The sequence below is a fragment of the Herpailurus yagouaroundi genome, unplaced genomic scaffold (assembly GCF_014898765.1).
Source record: "Herpailurus yagouaroundi ecotype Mexico unplaced genomic scaffold, PumYag 160, whole genome shotgun sequence".
NCBI classification, from domain to species: Eukaryota; Metazoa; Chordata; class Mammalia; order Carnivora; family Felidae; genus Herpailurus; species Herpailurus yagouaroundi.
In genome coordinates, this window is record NW_024412401.1 from 25,617,516 (window position 1) to 25,640,876 (window position 23,361).

Sequence of the window (23,361 nt, forward strand, 5' to 3'; positions counted from 1 at the left end):
TTTATGTAATTATTGATGTATTTAGGTTTAAAACTTATACTCTCTTGTTTGCTTTCTACTTCTTCCATGTATTTTGTGTTCTTTTTCATCTCCATTTTCACTTTCTTGTATTTTTTATTGATCCAACTGTTCTTGTTGGTTTTGGAATTATATACTCTTTTACTGGAAATTACAACATCCATAAACAATATAGATTATACAGGTACCTTGGAATATTTTAGTTGTTTGTGTGCCCCCCAAATTAAATGCTATTTTTATATATTTTAATTTTATACATATATTTAAAATCCTCAAGTTACTATTATTACCAGTATGATTATAAACAGTATGATTATTACTGTTTTAGAATAGTTACTGGTCATCTAGATTTACCCATACTTTTATTTATTTATTTATTTATTTTTACTTAAATAAAAAGTTTATTTTTTTCTTAAAGTTTATTTTAAGAGTGAGAGTAGGGTACTAATTTTCCATGCTTGTCTGTATATGGTTTCAGGCATTGAAGTTTTTTTTTTATTTTTATTTTTTTAAATTTTTTTTTCAACGTTTTTTATTTTATTTTTGGGACAGAGAGAGACAGAGCATGAACGGGGGAGGGGCAGAGAGAGAGGGAGACACAGAATCGGAAACAGGCTCCAGGCTCTGAGCCATCAGCCCAGAGCCCGACTCGGGGCTCGAACTCACGGACCGCGAGATCGTGACCTGGCTGAAGTCAGACGCTCAACCGACTGCGCCACCCAGGCGCCCCCAGGCATTGAAGTTTTTATACACTACCCAAAAGACTGGAAGCCAAACTGTAGCTCACCTGAGGGCTGATTGATTTTAGGATCACCTGTACTCTCAGGGTACAGCTCTTTCAGATCCCAGCTCAAAGCACCATAGTGCTTATACTTAGCAGGCCCCAGCACTGAGTATTTTACTCAGAAATTTGTGATGGGAATGCAAGTTGGTGCAGCCACTTTGGAAAACGGTATGGAGGCTCCTCAAACAACTAAAAATAGAACTACCCTATGACCCAGCAATTGCACTACTAGACATTTATCCACGGGATACAGGTGTGCTGTTTTGAAGGGACACATGCACCGCCATATTTATAGCACTATCAACAATAGCCAAAGTACGGAAAGAGCCCAAATGCCACCGATGGATGAATGGATAAAGAAGATGTGGTGTATATATGCAATGGAGTATTACTCGGCAATCAAAAAGAATGAAATCTTGCCACGTGCAACTACGTGGATGGAACTAGAGGGTATTTGCTAAGTGAAATTAGTCAGAAAGACAGAAATCCTATGACTTCACTCATATGAGGACTTTAAGAGAGAAAACAGATGAACATAAGGGAAGGAAACAAAACTAATATAAAACCAGGGAGGGGGACAAAACAGAAGAGACTCATAAATATGGAGAACAAACTGAGGGTTACTGGAGGGGTTGTGGGAAGGGGGATGGGGTAAGGGACACTAAGGAATCTACTCCTGAAATCATTGTTGCACTATATGCTAACTAATTTGGATGTAAATTTTAAAAAATTAAAAATAAAATTAAAAAAAAAAAAAGAAGAAATTTGTGAGCCTGTCAAACACTCTGGTAAGCAAGTACCCCCAAGCAAATGTGGCCTTGAGTTTAGGACTTACCTCTCTGGATTTCCACTTTTGTCTAATTCTAGACCTATACATTTCTTACTGTCTTCTTTGCTTTTTGATGCCTTTGAATTTTGTTTGTGATTTTCAGCTTTTTAACTAGTCATTGGTGGGAGGGTTACTTTGAATTATCTAGTTTGCTATACCCAGAAGCAGAAAGACCCACTTTATATTTTTCACATACGGTTTTGCCATCCTGTTACTTTTATTTGATTTTGGAGAGACTCTATAGCTATATTGTCCAATATGTTAGCTCCTAGCCACATGTAATTATTGAGCACTTAAAATGTGGCTAGTTTGAATTGAGACGTGCTGTAAATGTAAAATATTTCATTAATAATTTTTATATTGATTACATGTTGATAATATTTTGGATATATTGAGTTAAATACAAACATTAAAATTAACTTCAACTGTTTCTTTTTACTTTTTAATGTGACTGTCAGAAAATTTTAAATTACATATATGGCTTACATTTGTGGTTTGCATTATATTTCTGTTGGATATTATAGCTATGTAGAAAAGTTGTTCAGAACACATGCTCTGCAGCCTGGATTTGATTCCTGGCTGTACTTTTTATTAGAAGTGTAATCCTGGGCTTTCAAAATTTTTTCTTGCTTTAATTTCCTCTTCTTTAAAATGAGAATGATAGTAATACCTGTTTCAGAAGTAAGTTGTGAAGGTAAAACAAGATGAAGAAGATAAATACTTAGTACAACAGACACCTTATAGTAAGTGTTGATAAAAATTCAGCCATTGTGTTTTTGTTAGTATAGTATCAGAAATAGAGTTCAATGGATATTTTCTTTCTTTCTCTTAACATTTTCTCCTCCACCCATAGTAATAGAATTCTGGACACTATAATTTGACTGGGGCATAAACAGATGCACAAATTCTGTAAGAGAGTAAGACTATGTCATAGGCAAATAGTCATTAGCTGCAGAAACTTTTTAATGCTTCTCCAAGATAATATTGCCTAAAATATTTTTATGGACTATGTGGCAAGTATGTAACCAAGCTTTACAACTGTAGTTCGGAAGAGAATTATACAGCCGTTGGCGTCTGGGTGGCTCAGTTGGTTGCACATACCATTCTTGATTTTGGCTCGGGTCATGATCCCCAGGGTTGTGGGATCGAGCCCTGCATTGGGCTCTGTGCTCAGTGTGGAGCCTGCTTACGATTCTCTCTCCCTCTCTCTGCCCCTCTCCCCTGCTTGTGCTCTCTAAAATTTAAAAAAAAAAAAAAAAGAATTGTATTGCCAAGAGATGGTGGTGTGTTAGCAATAATATTGTTCCAGGACTTGCTCTAGACCTAATTCTGCCACTGTGCTCATCTGGAGTCCAGTTTCTCTCTTGTAAAATCATAAGGTTGTACTAGATGATAACATAGGCCTGTATGTTCTATGATTTCTCCATGTTAATGATTGCAGGTCACATATTTTTAATTTATAGTTCAGTTATCCTTAGGTTTTGCAGTTCACATTGGGATGGTAAGAGTGACATAAAGTTAAAGGAAGTATAGAATCATGACAGGATAGAGACACAACTTTTTGATCCACCCAGAAAATCTTACAAGATACATTAGGTTGCAGCTAAACTATTTTTTTCTGGATTTTTTTTGAATTAAAAAAAATTTTTTTTAACGTTTATTTATTTTTGAGAGAGAGACAGAGCTGGAGTGAGAGGGGGGCAGAGAGAAAGGGAGACACAGAATTGGAACCAGGCTCCAGGCTCTGAGCTGTTAGCACATAGCCCGACGCTGGGCTTGAACCCACGAACTGCGAGATCATGACCTGAGCTGAAGTCAGATACTTAACCGACTGAGCCACCCAAGTGCCCCTGCTTTTTTTTAACTTGTTAAAAAATTTAATGTATTTTAGAGAGGAAGAGCATAAGGGGGGAGGGAGGGAGCGAGAGGGAGGGAGGGAGGAAGAGAGAGAACCTTAAGCATGTTCCACATTCAGAGAGGAGCTTTACACAGGGCTGGATCCCATGACCCTGGGATCATGACCTAAGATGAAATCAAGAGTCAGACACTCAACCAACTGAGCCACCCCAGCGCCCCTTCAGAATTGTTTTTCATTTTACTAGAATAAAATGGATAGTTTAGATTATATTAAGGTACCATATAGATAGGAATTGTGGTTATAGTTTAATGGAAAGATTGCTGGACTTTTAAGAATACCGGGGTTTTCATTGAATCCTAGAAGAGAGCACAGGCAGTAATTTTTCAGACATTGGCCAGAGCAACATTTTTCTAGATATGTCTCCGGAGGCAAGGGAAATAAAAGACATGAACTGTTGGGACTACATCAAAATAAAAAGCTTCTGCACAGCAAAAGAAACAGTCATCAAAACTAAAAGGCAACCTACTGAATACAAGAAGGTATTTGCAAATGACATATCCAAAATATAAAGAACTGATACAACTTAACACCCCAAAAAACAAATGATCCAATTAAAAAATGGGCAGAAGACATGAACAGACATTTGTCTAAAGAAGATCTCCAGATGGCTAACAGACACATGAAAAGATGCTGAATGTCACTCATCCTCAGGGAAATGGAAATCAAAACAACAGTGAGATATCACCTCATACTTGTCAGAATGACTAAAATCAAAACACAAGAAACAACAAGTGTTGATGAGGATGCAGAGGAAAGGGAAGCCTTGTGCACTGTTGGTGGGAATGCAAACTGGGTATTTACCCCAAAATACAAAAATGCAAATTCAGGGGCACCTGGGTGGCTCAGTCCATCGAGCGTCCAACTTTGGCTCAGGTCACGATCTCATGGTTCATGAGTTTGTGTCCCACATCGGGCTCTCTGTCAGTGCAGAGCCCACTTTGGATCCTTTGCCTCCCTCTCTCTGCCCCTCCCCCACTCATGCTTGTTCTCTCCTAAAAATAAACAAACATTAGGACAAAAAATTTTAAAATCCACTATTTCAAAGGGATACATTTACCTGTGTTTATACCAGTATTATTTACAATAGCCAAATTATGGAACCAACCCAGGTATCCATGGATAGATGAATAAAGAAGATGTGATACACACACACACACACACACACACACACACACACACACAGAGGAATATTATTCACCCATAAAAAAAGAATGAAATCTTGTCATTTGCAGCAACATGGATGGAGTTAGATTAATGATGAGTGAAATAAGTTAGAGAAAGACAAATACCATATAATCTCACTCATGTGGAATTTAAGAAACAAAACAAATGGTCAAAGGAAAAAGAGAGAAAGAGAAACCAAGAAACAGACTATTAACTATAGAGAACAAACTGATAGTTACCAGAGGGGAGGTGGGTTGGGAGGATGGGTGAAAAAGGTGATGGGGATTAAAGAGAGCAGTTGTTGTGATGAGTGCTGGGTGTAATATGGAATTGTTGAATCACTGTATTCTTTACCTGAAACTAACACTGTATTGACTATGCTGGCATTAAAATAAAAACTTAATTAAAAAAACCTCGGTTTTAACTGCACTTTGCTGCTAGATAATTAAGTAAATCCTAAACAAGTTATCTTTGTTCTGATTTTCCTATAATGTAATAATGTGGAATGTAGTAATATGGAATGTAACACTTCACTCAGAGTAAGTACTTGAGAAATTAAAGAAATTAGTACATTTTGTCCTATTATACAGAATTTGCATTAGTATCTGTGGAAGTACAACAGGGGAGAAGAATTTAAAATGTTATATGAAAATTGTTATATTAATATATATTATAAATAATATAATATAGAGATCTATAATTTTTTTTATTTATATATGAAATTTATTGTCAAATTGGTTTCCATACAACACCCAGTGCTCATCCCAAAAGGTGCCCTCCTCAATACCCATAGAGATCTATAATTTTTAAAAGCATCATACTCAGATCATTCTTGCAAGTTAGTTGTGTTTAATTGTCAAAGAATAGTTGGATTTTATGTTTTTCAGGAGTATAGACTATTGGAAAAAATGGAAAGCTCCACAGTTCATTCTGTGAAACTAGCACAACCTTAAATTTGTTAAAGTGACCTTAAGTCTGAGAGAGATAATATAGACACACCGTTCATGTGTGCACATGCATGCACAACAAACAGATGTGTTAAAAGTCCAAATAAATTATTAGCAAATTGAATCAAAAAAATTATATATGTGATTAGAAAGAGTTTATCTCAGAAGTATAAAGATGGCTCTATACCATGAAACCTGCCTGTAGCTCGTTATATAAGCACCTTAGAGGAAAATTTATGATTATGTCAGTAGATGATTTTTTTTTTTTGAGAGCGAGCATGTGAGAGGGTCATAGGGAGAGAGAGAGAATCTTAAGCAGGCTCCACACACTCACAGCACAGAGCCAGATGTGGGGTTCAGTCTCATAACCGTGAGATCATGACCTGAGACAAAATCAACAGCCAGATGCTTAACCGACTGAGCCACCCAGGTGCCCCATGATTATGTCAGTAGATGGTTTTAAAAAGAGAGGGAAATCATTGGATAAAAATCTGGCAACACTCAGAAATGCGAATTAAAACAACAGTGAGATAACATGTACAACTGGCAGTATGTAGGGAAATGGGCATTCATACTTTGGTGGTAGTATAATTTGTTACTGGTAGGAAAACACTGTTAATAGTTATTGAAATAAGAATGCACATTATCCTTTAAGTACTCTCACTTTTGGGAATCATTTTTTTAAAAATTTTTTTAACATTTATTTTTGAGAGACAGCGACAGAGCACGAGTGGGGGAGGAGCAGAGAGAGGGAGACACAGAATCTGAAGCAGACTCCAGGCTCTGAGCTGTCAGCACAGAGCCCAGAGCAGGACTCAAACTCAAGAACTGTGAGATCATGATCTGAGCCGAAGTCGGATGCTTAACCAACTGAGCTACCCAGGCACCCAGGAAATCATTCCTACAAAGTATAGTATAATAGGATATACTATAATAGTGATATATACTGTTATGGTATATTAGGATTATATTCAAGGACTTCTGTTTTGGAAACAACATGAATGACTATTGATCACTTGGAGGAGTCATTGAATACATTATTTTCCATCTATACTGTGGAATATGGTACACCCATGGAAGGATATCCATGGTGGTATTGTTATATTATTGGGGTGAGGAATAACAAATTATGGATTATTATGCACAGTGTAATCCTTTTTTTGCGTGTGTGAAAAGAAAGGCTATGTATGTTAATGTTTGCATGAGCAGTGGGAAATGTGTGGAAGGACTAGGTAAAGAGAGGTGGTGGGATCAGTGAAGGCGGGCATCAACTTTGTCTAGATATGTTCTACAGTGTTTGATTTATTATGAAGAGCATGTGTTATTTATAATAATAACATTTAATGAAGGAAAAGAATGCTAAACAAACTCAAAGTACCTGGATGTGAGTTCTCATGAAGTTCAATTTGGCTAGAGATACAAAAAATTTTAAAAAAGGTATACTTTCTGCCGTAGAGAATACTTGTATTATTTCCATTTACAAGCATTATCACAGATTACTTTTGACAATAAAGATATTTCATATTAATAGATGGTGGCTTTAATGATTTTTTTTTCTTTTGTAGCAACTCCGTTCCAATATCCGAGAAATGGAGAAACTTTGTTTGAAAGTCCGAAAGGATGACCTAGTACTTCTAAAGAGAATGATAGACCCTGTTAAAGAAGAAGCATCAACAGCAACAGCAGAATTTCTTCAACTCCATCTGGAATCTGTAGAAGAACTTAAGAAACAATTTAATGATGAAGAAACTTTATTACAACCTTCTTTGACCAGATCCATGACTGTTGGTGGTAATGTACTAAGTCTTATTTTTGATCATAGTAATGCATTTAGTTAAAGTTCACCATCTTGTATAGCTGTTGCAGATATGTGAGTCTCCAGGGATCACCTTCTATTTCAGTCTACTGAATTGTTGAACCCTGAATGTGCCTAGAAATGCATACCCTAGAAGTTTTGCAGGATAAAGATTTTAAGACTGTGCTGTATAGAGTGGAACTTCGAGGCTTCAAGTACCTATTTGTCTATATAATGAAAACAAATGTTATAATATTTCCTAAGGAGAATGTCATCCTGGATTGCAGAGTATGCCCCTTTTATCTCCTGGTGCAGGAGTAGCCTGATCAGGCACACCTCTTTCTTTGGCGTTCTGACTTTCTTTCATAGTGGATGTTAGATCTATCTCCCAGCTCAGTTTTCTGAGTTTAATGACATTAAAGAAAATCTGCATTGGGGGTCATGCTATCAGCTTTTATGAGGTGATACTTTAAGAAACAGTCCAGGGGCGCCTGGGTGGCGCAGTCGGTTAAGCGTCCGACTTCAGCCAGGTCACAATCTCGCGGTCCGTGAGTTCGAGCCCCGCGTCAGGCTCTGGGTTGATGGCTGGGAGCCTGGAGCCTGTTTCCGATTCTGTGTCTCCCTCTCTCTCTGCCCCTCCCCCGTTCATGCTCTGTCTCTCTCTGTCCCAAAAATAAAATAAACGTTGAAAAAAAAAAAAGAAACAGTCCGGTAAAACTTGTCATTATATCTCTTTTAAGGATGTAATTGATAATTGTTAATTGCATGATAGTAGTACCTTTATAAAGACCACTAAAAAAAAAAAAAAATCTTGGTTTAATATGTAGTAGTACTTGAAAGCAGTTGGTCTTTTTTTTTTTAATCCTATGGGTACTGGATGGCATAACTGATAAGGTTTCTCTACTTGAGTTATTTACTGGAAAGCTTAAATCTGAATTTTTTTTAACTACCAAAAGCCAATTTTTTAGCTCCTGGCTTTGTTTTATAATTGCTTCCTTCATTTTTCCTTCTTTGTTTCCCTTTAATTATGCTATCTTGTTACATTTTACATATGTTCTAAGTTGCCTTAAATCTTAGTGGAAAAAGTGGAATATAAATAAATTACAAATCAGAATAGAATCTGAAGGATATTATACCTGCTGAGTTTTCCTCTTTTCATTTATGTAGGAGGCTCCTGTACCATTCCCTGTCTCCAAAATTAGATTATTTTTAATGTTATATTTTCAGTACTAATGACCCAATAATTTATAGGGAAGTCCAAATTTAGAAATTGGAGGAAACATTTAGGCCATCATCCAGATTTTCTTGGTAATCTTACTTTTATTGTATCCTCAGTACGTAGCATATAGTAGTGCTTGGCACATAGCGGGCCATTAATAAATGTTTCATAAATGTGAATAAATAAATATGTTTTTGGAGACAATTTTATAATTTCGGATGTGCCATACTCACTACGCTCTGTGATAACCAGTACCTAAAGTGTTGTTTTGGAGAGAAGGAAGTGTTAACACTCAGCCCCTTGCTTGAAGAGTATTTGGGAAGAGTGCTTTTTGATAGTTTTTAACCAGTTACTGTTTACATTATTCTGTCCATATATATTTATCACCACTGTATTGATGAGGCTAAGTGCTGTTCATATCATTTAGTGTGAACTGATACTTTATTTGCCTTAGAGAAATTGGGCTTCCATGTGATTAAGCAGCTAGCTTACCCACTTAGACATTGTGACAGTTGTGATGGCGGTAACAACAGTGAAGATATGTTGGATTTTCTGGAAAGAGTTGCTGACATCAGTTTCTTTTGCTATTTAGTTTTGAGTTGCCCATCACTACGAATTACCTAGGAAACAAAAATTTTGTGTTCTGACAGTTTCTCACAATATGATACTATTCTAATACTTGCTTTCATTTGCATTTTTTTATTGCATTATTTGGGTTTCTGTCAGGACTGTTTGGGCTCGACAGACTTGGATTTAAATATCATCAGAGAAACTGGGTGGTTATTAGAAAAACGCAGTTTACCCAGTTTGCTGGCAATTAAATATCTTTGTATGAAACTGGTGTTAAAACTATATATTAGATATTGGCAAAATTTGAGGAAACATGTGTACAGAGAAAATGAAAAAGATTGGGGCAGAGACAGAGGATTTTCCATCTGTAATGATTCTCAAACTTCTCATTTCATGGAACATCAAATTAGCTAAAGACCTAATCACTTGCCACCAGGAGAAACTACCCAATTAAACCTCTAGCATTTATAAAAAAAAAAAAAAAAAAATTGAGACAACCCATTTATATTAAAAAAAATACCTAATTTGTGCCTAAAACAATAGTAGAATGTCAAATTCCAAATGGTCAGATTGCGCTTTGACTTTGAATCCATTGCCAACATTAAGCAGTTAAATGAACTCTCTCACCAAGTGCCTGAGTATTTCACCAACTGTGAGAGTTTGTACTAGGTTGCCTTAAATCCAGAAATATTATTAACAAATAATTGAGAGAATGGGAAAGGTGGAGAATAATGAAAACAAAGGAACTAATTTACATAAGACCTTAATAGTGGTGTAGGAACTCGGTTCACTCCACGTGTGGTCTTCTGGCTGTGGACTCTTTTCTGTCATCCTGCATGTTTTTATCTGTGCTTTCTGGTTTTTCTTTGTTTTTGCTTTAGATACTCATTATAGTAGTGACAGCGTATACAGAAAAATGTGATTTGCATAGAAGTTAAGTGCCTTAAAATACTTCTTCCTTTAAAAATTCAATCTGATTCTAAATAAATTGGTTGGAAATATCAGCAGAGATTCAGGAGCAATGTTGCCACATTTCCATGAGTGAGATCGAAATACAAAAATAGTTTTTTCATTTACAGATAGAAATAACAAGTAGAATAGGATGTTTTATGTTCTCTGGAGAGTAAAAGAAGCTTATTAAGTTTAGGAGGAAGCTGTGATGATTTTGCTGTTTCTTTTGTCCAGATTCTGAGAGTTCCTAAAGCAAATCTTCTCTGCCAATCTTGCTTGATCTGAGAAGCTCCCTTCTGTTTCACTTGTGTGTCTAGTTTCATTTTTAGCATTGCTTCCCACCAAGAGAAGTGATGAGCCTACAAATTTGATTTGTATTTAGAAAGGTGTATCAGGTCATACAGAGTGAATCAGTGCTTCTCTCAATCATTGTCTTTCTTACTCCCCATCCGGCACATGCAGCTCACCAGTGCAATAGGAACAGAATCTTATTACATTTTAAACAAATATTCACAAAAGAAAAGAATCCAATCTTAAAACTGCTGGGAACTTCAGACTGCATATTGAATTTGATGAAATATCAGATTTTATCACAGGTATATATACATGTGGTGAACAGTTTTGCGAAACACGTGGATAGTTTTGTATATTATTCAGAAGATATATTTTCTATTGGCTTTAATTTTCTTAAAAATCCTCCTTTACCACTAAGTTAAGCCGTGACTTAGAAGTCATTTTATTTTGATAGATAAGTTGATATAGATGATCAGTAGATTAATTTCACTATTTTTAATCTGTCAGAAAATGAAAAATTCAGGAAATGCTTTTAAATTAATTTAGATTTATAATGAAACTTTCCCAAACATAGTGAAGTTTAGTGGAAACTTTTTATATGTTGTGTTGTAATTCTTAGTAGAATCATTGCCTTTCAATGAAATATGGAGAGAGACAAAGAATGTTTGGACGTATAAAGAGAAGGGAAAAATCTTATGTCTGTGTTATTAACAACTAAAAATATGTTAATATTTTTACTACAAATAATAAATAATGTAGTAAATAATAAGGTTTTGTAGTAAATAATACGGTCTTAAAACTGGAGTTTGAAAAACAGTGGTGCGACGTGTATGTATTCTACCTGCCCTTTACACTTGGAGTTGTCATGTGGATGGAACTATCTTAGATTATTTCATCATATAAAACAATAGCAATTTTCACTTCTGTGGACAGGATAAATTCTTCATCCTTCTTTCCTGCAGCTATAATCTGTCTCAGTGTTTTCCCTCATCATGTCTGTAGTAATTTATGAAAGTTCAAAGTCAATAAATATTCACTGAGGTACTGATTTCTAATATAAGCTGGAATAAATGAATTACAGAAGTTGTAGATATTAAAGGGTTTCTTTCTTAATTGTTAGTTATGCCTCACATTGATTAGTGATGTTCAGAGTTGTAAGTTTACAGCAGGATTTTCCCCGGAATAGAACAGATTTCTTTGTTCTCAGACTCCATTTGAACTAAGATGCATACGCAGTTTGGTTTCAAGTGAGACGTAAGTGACTTAAACATTTCTTATTTTTTACAAAGGGGAATCTTTTATGTTTGCTTAAAATACCAAACATTTCCCACCCCTTCAATTTTTAGGTCAAGAATTTATGTATGACAATCTCCCCTCGTTTTGTTGTATACCCTGGCAGTTTCATTTAAATCCTCTGTAATAGAATAAGGGTTATGGCTTATAAAAATCCATAGAGTGGGTGTTCTATTTATAAAGTTCTGCTTTACATTTGGTCTGTTAATGATAACAAAGTTATCATTATTCATCATCTTATTAAAGAAGTGGAGTTCTTATTACAATAGAAATATTAAGTGGAAGAGCGGTCTTAGAGTAATTCATTTATCTTGATTGACATGAAAATGAAAGTGTCTTTATGTGCTATGTTAGGACATAGGGTAAGTAACTCTTTTAAACGTTTGTAAAAATCAGAGAGCTTTTTTTTTTTTAATTTTTTTTTCAACGTTTATTTATTTTTGGGACAGAGAGAGACAGAGCATGAACGGGGGAGGGGCAGAGAGAGAGGGAGACACAGAATCGGAAACAGGCTCCAGGCTCTGAGCCATCAGCCCAGAGCCCGACGCGGGGCTCGAACTCACGGACCGCGAGATCGTGACCTGGCTGAAGTCGGACGCTTAACTGACTGCGCCACCCAGGCGCCCCTAGAGAGCTTTTAAAATATTGGATACTTGTCATAATGTTGTAATGTAAAATCTACTCCGTATCTGATGTTTTTGCTCTTCCTGTAAGATAAGGAAATGTATTCAGAGAAGTTAAAATTCAAAATTAAAAGAACACTGTGGGGCGCTTGGGTGGCTCAGTCAGTTAAGTGTCCGACTTCGGCTCAGGTCATGATCTCACAGTTCATGGGTTCGAGCCCCGCGTCAGGCTCTGTGCTGACAGCTTGGAGCCTGGAGCCTGTTTCGGATTCTGTGTCTCCCTCTGTCTCTGCCCCTCCCCTGTTCACACTCTGTCTCTGTCTCAAAAATAAACAAACATTTAAAAAAAATTTTTTTTAAAGAACACTGTCAATTCTGATAAGCCTACAAAATATTTTTTAATCAACTACTATGCCCTTCCTAAACAATTCAGATTATTTTCCTCAAGAGGTAAAACATTCATAAGTTTCAAAAGTAAAATAGTAATGCTGTTTTATAACATGCCATCAATTATTGACTAAGATGAAAAAAGAAATCGAGAAGGTGAATTTAAAGAGTTACAATGACTTTTAGGAGTGGATCAGGTATCACGTGTCACTATGTCATGTCCTTGCTTATAACACTTCAGTAGCTCTCCACTGTCTGTCAGATAAAGTCCAAAGCCTTTAACTGGCCTGCAAGCCCCCTCCTAAACATCTACTTAATGTTCTGTGTTTGTAACTCTGTGCCTTCTGCTTTATCCTTTGGCAAGACCAACCTGCTGATTTTTATGTTAAGCTATATTGTTTGTTCTTTTGAAGACCTTTTTTCTTTGTCTTGTAAGATCACCTTTTTTAGGAAGCTATTTCATAAACTGCACACCCACACCAAGCTGGGTCAGATGCCATCCCAGACTTGGAACTCTCAAAATACTGTATGTATCTATATCCCTCTATCTAAATGCCATTGTACTCTTTTATTGTTTTAGGATTATCTCTTTGTATGTGTAACTCTTCTAGAATATGTTCCTTAAGAGCATCTACTTTGTATTACTTTTTTATTTCTGGTACCCAACACAGTAGGTGGTCAGATAACATTAAAGTGGTAGGTATTTTGAGCTTGAAGTAAGGGGGACAAAAGGAAATTAGACCTTCAGATCTCTTCTTTCCATTTCCACTGCCATTGTCCTAGAGCATCATCATTTTGCACTGGACTTACTGCAAAGTCTCCCAATTGGTTTTTCTGCTCTCTAATTTTTTTTACCTTTCAACTTCATCCTTAATCTATTCTTCACCCTGTAGCTATGGTTCGCTTTCTAAATCTGAAATCTGATTATGGCATCCTCCAGCTTCCCAGTAGTCTCCAACTCCTTTTAATAGTTCCATATTGATCTTATGAGATAAACAAAATTCTTTAACATAATTTATAATGCCATGAATAATGTCACCTTAGATTTTTTTCCTCATCCTTTGCTTTTCTCTTTAATAGTCTGCCCTTCAGTTGAATTCTTTTCAGTTCCCAAACCTATGCACATATTATTCTCCCTGACCTGAATAGTCTCTGCTTCTCCCTCCACCTTTGCCTGGGTTCACCTATGTCATTTCTGTTCATCCTCAGCCTTCAGCTTCAAAACCTCCAACTAGTCTCCCCTCCCTAAGTCTAGGTTAAGTACCTCTCTTTTGTGCTCACATAGCATTCCATATTTACTCATACCATAGGTCTTATCAGACTATACTGAACTTGCCTGTTAACATGTCTGTATTGTACATAATATGGTAAGCTCCATTAATAATAGCAGCAGTAGCAATGGCTATTTATTTTAGTAGTAACTATTTATTAACCCATCTGTACTGAATATTTAAGCCAGGCGCAGTGCAAAGTAAATATCTATCACCTTATTTTTATTTTTATCGTTTAATGTTTTGAAGTTTTTATTTATTCATTTAAGTAACCTCTATACCCAGCGTGGGGCTCAAACTCACAACTCCAAGATGAAGAGTCGCATGCTCTTGAACTGAGCCAGCCAGGCACCCCTTTCATTCACCTCATTTTAAAAATGAGGAGGGGCTCCTGGGTGGCTCAATCAGTTAAGCGTCCGACTCTTGATTTAGGCTCAGGTTATGATCTCATGGTTTGTGGGTTCAGGCCCTATGTTGGGGTCCATGCTGACAGTGTGGAGCCTGCTTGGGATTCTCTCTTTCCCTCTCTCTCTGCCCCTCCCCTGCATGCATGCACATGCATGCTCTGTCTCTCAAAAATATATAAATTAAAAAAAAATTAAAATGAGGAAAATGAGTCAAAGAGCTAATAAATAGCCAAACCTGGATTCTAAACTAGGTCTTTTTGACTAGGTCCATGCTCTTAACCATTATACTATGTTGACTCCCTGGAACTGTTTTTATGGTTTACCATTGTGTCTGTAGTACCCTAGCACACTGATTGGCATTTAGTAGACATTCTGTATGTATCAGTTTAACGCATGAATGGTAAAACCAATACAAGGAAATAAAGACTTGATGGTAGAGTTTGGAGTGTAAATTAATTCATCATCATAGCAGTTTTAATGAGGAAGCCCTTAGTGGGTCGATGACTTTTTATGTTTATTTTTTGAGAGAGAGAGAGAGAGAGTAGGAAAAGAGAGAGAGAAAGCTGGGGAAGGGCAGAGAGAGAGGGAAAAAGAAATCTCCATGCTGTTAGCATGGAGCCTGATGTGGGGCTTGAACTCACGAATGTGAGATCATGACCCAGCTGAAACCAAGAGTCAGTTGCTTAAGCAGTTGAGCTACCCAAGTGCCATGGTGACTTTTTAAGACTCAGAAAAGACAAAAGCAATGTCTTTCTAGGACATGGCCTAGAAAAATGAGGAGAAGGATAGACAATATGTATGAAAAGATCCACGTGGTGTTCATTTGATGACAAATTTGTTACCCAAAATGATTTTCATTGCAAAAAAACACATCACTTTCCTACTTTTAACACCTTATGAATCTGGTATTTATTACTAAAATACCCAAAGAAAGGGTTAATGATTTAGCATTGAAAATGTGAAACCTATTTCTACTGAGTATCTCTGTGTGGAATGTTGGCCAAATAGAATAGTTCTTCTTCAGTGCTTCTTCCACATCTAGCTCTAATTATTCAGATTGGGTAGATGGCATTTGTTGTAGCCATTTTTTTCGAGGTGATTTTGTAGAACAATTAAAGAAAAAAGTTAACTTTTGAACAATCTGCCATAGATAAATCTATTTTTATAGAACAATCAATTTACTTTTAGTCTGAATTCAGTTAGCATTTTACATGGAAATTGTTTTATAAAGTTGATTTATGCTATCCACTTTCTAACAAAGCACATAAACCCTAAACATGAGGCTATGTTCATTCAGGAACATTTCATACTGCTGAGGCTGAAGATGATCCTCAGAATATGACTCAGGTATATGCGTTGCCTGAAATTCCTCGAGATCAAAATGCTGCAGAATCATGGGAAAGCTTAGAAGCGGTATGTAAAAAATTATTTTCATTTTGGTAGCTGTGAGGCATAAAAATAAGTAACTTTTTTTTTCTCTCTCTCTTTTTAAGGACTTAATTGAACTTAGCCAACTGGTCACTGATTTCTCTCTCCTAGTGAATGTAAGTATAATAGTTTTTGTCTTAGAAATGTTAGATAAGTATGATAAGAGGCTTTTTATCAATTACTAGGCTTTTTATTAGAATTTTAATAGAAGTTACAATTTTCAAGACTGGTATTGAGCCCTGGGTAAAAGTCTAACAGTCCTCAGCTTCCAAATCAATTTAATAAGCATTTGTCAGAGATTTGTTATATAGAAGGTATTGTGTTAGATCCTTGGCACCAGGGGTCTGACAAGGTTAGCTATAGAAATAGATGAAACCTGTTCTCTGCTTTCAAGGATTTACAGTGGGTGGAGATAAGCTTGGACCCCAAAAACTGAAATTTCAAACATGATTGTTAAGTGCAAAAATGAGATTGAAGGAAAGTGTTATCAGCCCTAAGAGAAGCATTTAATTCCAAGGGAGGGAGGCAGGGGTTGTGAGGTAGAAGTATTAAGGATATCTTCACAAGATAGGTAGCATTTGCTTGAGCCTTGAAAATTGAGTACAATGTCCATAGATGGGAGTGGGGAGGGGTGCCTTTGAAAACAGCTGAAGACATGGAATAGAGAAGTGTGTGGCCTTTCAAGAATGACCAGGATTGCAATAAAACCAAAGGATGAGATACTATGGGCAAGCAAAGCAGGGAGTGTGAGAGCCAGATTGAGATGGTTTTGCGGGCCACACCAAAGAATTTTAACTTTAATTTGTAGGCATTAAGGAGCCAATATTAAAAAAATTTTTAAATACAATTTACTGTCAAGTTGGCTAACATACAATGTATACAGTGTGCTCTTGGTTTTGGGGATAGATTCCCGTGATTCATCGCTTCCATACAACACCCAGTGCTCATCCCAACAAGTGCCCTCCTCAATGCCCTTTGCCCATTTTCCCCTCTCCCCTGGCAAATATAAATGTTTAAGCAGGTTAGAGTGATAAGCAGGTTCACACTGCTAACAGTTAAGATTACCATTAGCAGTGTGAATAATGACCTCAGGAAGGGGGGTTATAATAGGCGGATGACTAGTTAAGGATCAATAGCAAGAGTTTTACCAAGAGCAATGGCAATACAATATAAAGGTAAAGGCCAGCTGAGGGGTATTTCTGGGGTAGGCTTAGCAGAAATTGAAGGAAGATGGAAGACTCAAAACATCAGGCTTTATTGTGCATAATTGAGTAGCCAGTGACATTGTTAACACAGATCAGGGAACATAAAGTGGATTTGGTGGGAAAGACAATAGATTCTGTCATTATTTTTCTAATTATTCTTATTTTTCCTTCCCAGGAAGTATGGGAAGGTTGGCTATATGAGTATGTGTGTATATGTCTGTGTGCACACAGAGGAACAAACCAGTGTCTGCTTATGCTTTTGTCTAGGTTTAGTTTTTTTTGTTTTGTTTTGTTTTGTTTTTTTTAATGAGAGAGCATGCATACAGGGGAGGGACACAGAGGGAGAGAGAATCTCAAGCAGGCACAGTGCTGTCAACGCAGAGTCCTGTGTGGGACTCTATCTCACAAACCATGAACCATGAGATCATGACTTGAACTGAAATCAAGAGTTGGACGCTTAACCAACTAGCCACCCAGGCACCCCTAGTTCTTTGTTTTTGATCAAACTGTGATTTGGGGGTTTTACATCTGTGAGTTATGGTTTCCCTGATGCCTGGCTTTTTAAGGATAAAAGTCCCTAGATTACACAGTCTCAGAACTGGAATTGGAAAGGGTTTACAAGGTCAGCTAATCCAATTCTGTTCTTGCCCCAGCTTCCCATATAGATGGTTTTTTGCTTTTTTTGAACAATTACAGCGTGGGGATACTTTCTATTTCAGCCATTCTATTTGTTTTTTTTGTTTGTTTGTTTTTTGTTTTTTTTTATTTATATATGAAATTTATTGTCAAATTGGTTTCCATACAACACCCAGTGCTCATCCCAAAAGGTGCCCTCCTCAATACCCATCACCCACCCTCTCCTCCCTCCCACCCCCCATCAACCCTTAGTTTGTTCTCAGTTCTCAACAGTCTCTTATGCTTTGGCTCTCTCCCACTCTAACCTCTTTTTTTTTTTTTTTTCTTTTCCTTCCCCTCCCCCATGGGTTCCTGTTAAGTTTCTCAGGATCCACATAAGAGTGAAACCATATGGTATCTGTCTTTCTCTGTATGGCTTATTTCACTTAGCATCACACTCTCCAGTTCCATCCACGTTGCTACAAAAGGCCATATTTCATTTTTTCTCATTGCCACGTAGTATTCCATTGTGTATATAAACCACAATTTCTTTATCCATTCATCAGTTGATGGCCATTTAGGCTCTTTCCATAATTTGGCTATTGTTGAGAGTGCTGCTATGAACATTGGGGTACAAGTGCCCCTATGCATCAGTACTCCTGTGTCCCTTGGATAAATTCCTAGCAGTGCTATTGCTGGGTCATAGGGTAGGTCTATTTTTAATTTTCTGAGGAACCTCCACACTGCTTTCCAGAGCGGCTGCACCAATTTGCATTCCCACCAACAGTGCAAGAGGGTTCCCGTTTCTCCACATCCTCTCCAGCATCTATAGTCTCCTGATTTGTTCATTTTGGCCACTCTGACTGGCGTGAGGTGATACTTGAGTGTGGTTTTGATTTGTATTTCCCTGATAAGGAGCGACGCTGAACATCTTTTCATGTGCCTGTTGGCCATCCGGATGTCTTCTTTAGAGAAGTGTCTATTCATGTTTTCTGCCCATTTCTTCACTGGGTTATTTGCTTTTCGGGTGTGGAGTTTGGTGAGCTCTTTATAGATTTTGGAGACTAGCCCTTTGTCCGATATGTCATTTGCAAATATCTTTTCCCATTCCGTTGGTTGCCTTTTCGTTTTGTTGGTTGTTTCCTTTGCTGTGCAGAAGCTTTTTATCTTCATAAGGTCCCAGTAATTCACTTTTGCTTTTAATTCCCTTGCCTTTGGGGATGTGTCGAGTAAGAGATTGCTACGGCTGAGGTCAGAGAGGTCTTTTCCTGCTTTCTCCTCTAAGGTTTTGATGGTTTCCTGTCTCACATTCAGGTCCTTTATCGATTTTGAGTTTATTTTTGTGAATGGTGTGAGAAAGTGGTCTAGTTTCAACCTTCTGCATGTTGCTGTCCAGTTCTCCCAGCACCATTTGTTAAAGAGACTGTCTTTTTTCCATTGGATGTTCTTTCCTGCTTTGTCAAAGATGAGTTGGCCATATGTTTGTGGGTCTAGTTCTGGGGTTTCTATTCTATTCCATTGGTCTGTGTGTCTGTTTTTGTGCCAATACCATGCTGTCTTGATGACAGCTTTGTAGTAGAGGCTAAAGTCTGGGATTGTGATGCCTCCTGCTTTGGTCTTCTTCTCCAAAATTACTTTGGCTATTCGGGGCCTTTTGTGGTTCCATATGAATTTTAGGATTGCTTGTTCTAGTTTCGAGAAGAATGCTGGTGCAATTTTGATTGGGATTGCATTGAATGTGTAGATAGCTTTGGGTAGTATTGACATTTTGACAATATTTATTCTTCCAACCCATGAGCAGGGAATGTCTTTCCATTTCTTTAAATCTTCTTCAATTACCTTCATAAGCTTTCTCTAGTTTTCAGCATACAGATCCTTTACATCTTTGGTTAGATTTATTCCTAGGTATTTTACGCTTCTTGGTGCAATTGTGAATGGGATCAGTTTCTTTATTTGTCTTTCTGTTGCTTCATTGTTAGTGTATAAGAATGCAACTGATTTCTGTACATTGATTTTGTATCCTGCAACTTTGCTGAATTCATGTATCAGTTCTAGCAGACTTTTGGTGGAGTCTATCGGATTTTCCATGTATAATATCATGTCATCTGCAAAAAGCGAAAGCTTGACTTCATCTTTGCCAATTTTGATGCCTTTGATTTCCTTTTGTTGTCTGATTGCTGATGCTAGAACTTCCAGCACTATGTTAAACAACAGTGGTGAGAGTGGGCATCCCTGTCGTGTTCCTGATCTCAGGGAAAAAGCTCTCAGTTTTTCCCCATTGAGGATGATGTTAGCTGTGGGCTTTTCATAAATGGCTTTTATGATCTTTTTTTTTTTTTTTTAATTTTTTTTGAACGTTTATTTATTTTTGGGACAGAGAGAGACAGAGCATGAACGGGCGAGGGGCAGAGAGAGAGGGAGACACAGAATCGGAAACAGGCTCCAGGCTCCGAGCCATCAGCCCAGAGCCCGACGCGGGGCTCGAACTCGCGGACTGCGAGATCGTGACCTGGCTGAAGTCGGACGCTTAACCGACTGCGCCACCCAGGCGCCCCGGCTTTTATGATCTTTAAGTATGTTCCTTCTATCCCGACTTTCTCAAGGGTTTTTATTAAGAAAGGGTGCTGGATTTTGTCAAAGGCCTTTTCTGCATCGATTGACAGGATCATATGGTTTTTCTCTTTTTTTTTGTTAATGTGATGTATCACGTTGATTGATTTGCGAATGTTGAACCAGCCCTGCATCCCAGGAATGAATCCCACTTGATCATGGTGAATAATTCTTTTTATATGCCGTTGAATTATTGAGAATTTTTGCATCCATATTCATCAGGGATATTGGCCTGTAGTTCTCTTTTTTTACTGGGTCTCTGTCTGGTTTAGGAATCAAAGTAATACTGGCTTCATAGAATGAGTCTGGAAGTTTTCCTTCCCTTTCTATTTCTTGGAATAGCTTGAGAAGGATAGGTATTATCTCTGCTTTAAACGTCTGGTAGAATTCCCCTGGGAAGCCATCTGGTCCTGGACTCTTATTTGTTGGGAGATTTTTGATAACTGATTCAATTTCTTCGCTGGTTATGGGTCTGTTCAAGCTTTCTATTTCCTCCTGATTGAGTTTTGGAAGAATGTGGGTGTTCAGGAATTTGTCCATTTCTTCCAGGTTGTCCAATTTGTTGGCATATAATTTTTCATAGTATTCCCTGATAATTGTTTGTATCTCTGAGGGATTGGTTGTAATAATTCCATTTTCATTCATGATTTTATCTCTTTGGGTCATCTCCCTTTTCTTTTTGAGAAGCCTGGCTAGAGGTTTGTCAATTTTGTTTATTTTTTCAGAAAACCAACTCTTGGTTTCATTGATCTGCTCTACAGTTTTTTAAGATTCTATATTGTTTATTTCTGCTCTGATCTTTATTATTTCTCTTCTTCTGCTGGGTTTAGGCTGCCTTTTCAGCCATTCTATTTGAAGACTACCTCTTAGAAGTTCTTCCCTGTGTAAGCTCTGCCCTATAATAACTTCCCTCTGGTACTTTTGCCCTCTTGGAGCCATAGACTGAACAACTTTGGTAATTTTTCCATATAAAATTATTCATCTTCTTGAGACCAATACTCTCCTTCCTCACCCTATCCCACCTCATCATATTTTTTTCTTTTAAGAGTTCTTGATTCTCTAATATGCTCCTTCTAGAATATGATTTCTGGGCTTTTTAGTGCTAGTCCCTTCCTTTGCTTGTTTTCTAGTTTTTGTATTTTTTTCTTGGCATCTAATGCCTCAAATTGAATGTCAGTAGATTGTTTAAAGCATTTTCCTTTTTTGATGCTTCTAAATCAGAAGAAGCAAAATGCTTGAAGTTTTTTGATTAGATATCTGTACAATCTATCGATATACTTGCATATCAAAGGTAATGATACGACAAGAATCCCAAAATATTTGTTGTTTCAGAATTAATTGTAACTCATAATATCTGATCTAATGCACTTTCTAAAATCTGTACATGTATGGTTACACAAACATACATTTGCCAAAAGTCATTGGTATCTACACATTAAAATCTGTTATTATATAAATTATACCTCAATACAGTTGATTTAAAAAACAAACTAAACATGTACAAAGTCTTCTCATTCCAGACAAATATATTTCCCTTCCAGTGGAATAGGCACATGAAAGGAAAATTGAGAGTTTGTGGCCATTTAACAGTTATATATCCGATTAGGTTACCGTAAGAAGCTCCTAACCCATAATCAAGGAAGGTTCGTGTCGAAAGACTTTGGCTATAGCCATAGTTCTATACAAATGTCCTATTTATAATAATCTGTGTGAGGACATGGGACAAAATGCTATTAGGCACAAGCTCAAAGGAGAACCCCTGATGACTCTTCCCAGGGTGGTTGAGTTCTCATGACCACATGGTCAGGGACTCACAGAAGCTCCATTTAGGCACCTAATGACTTGGGAACATAAGCAGAGTGACCACATCCCTTTCATTATCATCACATGGACATGATAGTATCTAGACAAATAAACCATGTGTTTTTGGAGCACTTTCTATGTGCATAGTACTGTGCTAAGCTCAATGAAGAATGGAGAATAGTTAAAAAAAAAAAGAAAAACCCTATAGGATAGTCATGATAATTGCACAACATTGTGAATGTACTAAATGCCACTGAATTTCACGCTTAAAAATGGTTAAAATTGTAAGCTTTATGTATACATATATATATAATATATAAGTATATATTATATATATGTGTGTGTTTTTGTTTGTGTGTGTGTGTATACACACACACACACACACACACACACATACATTTTTTTTACCATAATGAAAAATGAACCTACAAAACCATTGAGAAATCCAGGTGTGCTCCAATAATAAATTAGTATCTACTAAGCACCCTTCATTTTTCTTCAGCATTTAATTGCTCAAGTGCCTTCTGTTCCTATAACTGTGGAACTTGCCCTAGTTCTTGTCAAGGGAAATTTAAAGAACTCTGGGCCTGTCACACAATGGCATGTCACCCTTGCTGCTGGTCCAATATTGTCTCTACCTTCTACTTTATTCCCTATGGCTTTTACTCTGGATGCATAAAAACTGGGATGTAATGAATTATATCAGATTAATCAGATTTATTACCTGTTTGGCCTTCAGGGTGTTGTTTGACAATAGTGAGTTTTGTAAAATTGATGGGAGGACTAACTGAAGTAATATCCCCTTCCCTTCTACTGACCCTAACTGCATTCCTGCTTTTGTCCCTGCTTACATGATTCCCTCTTTGGCTCCTTCCTTAGAGTTACATTTTTGCCACCACCTCTTTCCTAATTGCTGAATCCCATGATATCAACATGCTACTTCTGCTCTGTTTATTGCATACTCTATCTAGGCCAATATAATCCTGAATTTCTGTATATAGTAGTCTTTGTATGTTTCTGAGCTTTTCTGTGTATTATTTATTGCATATGGTTAAGAATTATAGACTACAAAAAAAAAAGAATTATAGATTATATACTTTTGGAATTCAGAACCAGGATAGCTCAGTGTTCCCTGGATTAACCAATATCTAAGACTAGAGCTAGCCTTGAAAGATGCCTGGAATTGAGTCAGGAATAAAGGAAAATAACCACAGTTTTGACAATAGTTTC

General features: G+C 37.0%; 1 protein-coding gene across 1 annotated transcript in view; it reads left to right on the plus strand.

The window, feature by feature from the left end:
• STX17 (syntaxin 17) overlaps positions 1-23,361 on the plus strand; it is a 65,635-nt gene that overhangs the window by 36,585 nt on the left and 5,689 nt on the right. Inside the window, exons 4-6 of the mRNA XM_040481816.1 lie at positions 7,226-7,451; positions 15,768-15,883; positions 15,964-16,014. Of these exons, the coding sequence (XP_040337750.1) occupies positions 7,226-7,451; positions 15,768-15,883; positions 15,964-16,014 (393 nt within the window). The remainder of the gene's footprint in view (positions 1-7,225; positions 7,452-15,767; positions 15,884-15,963; positions 16,015-23,361) is intronic.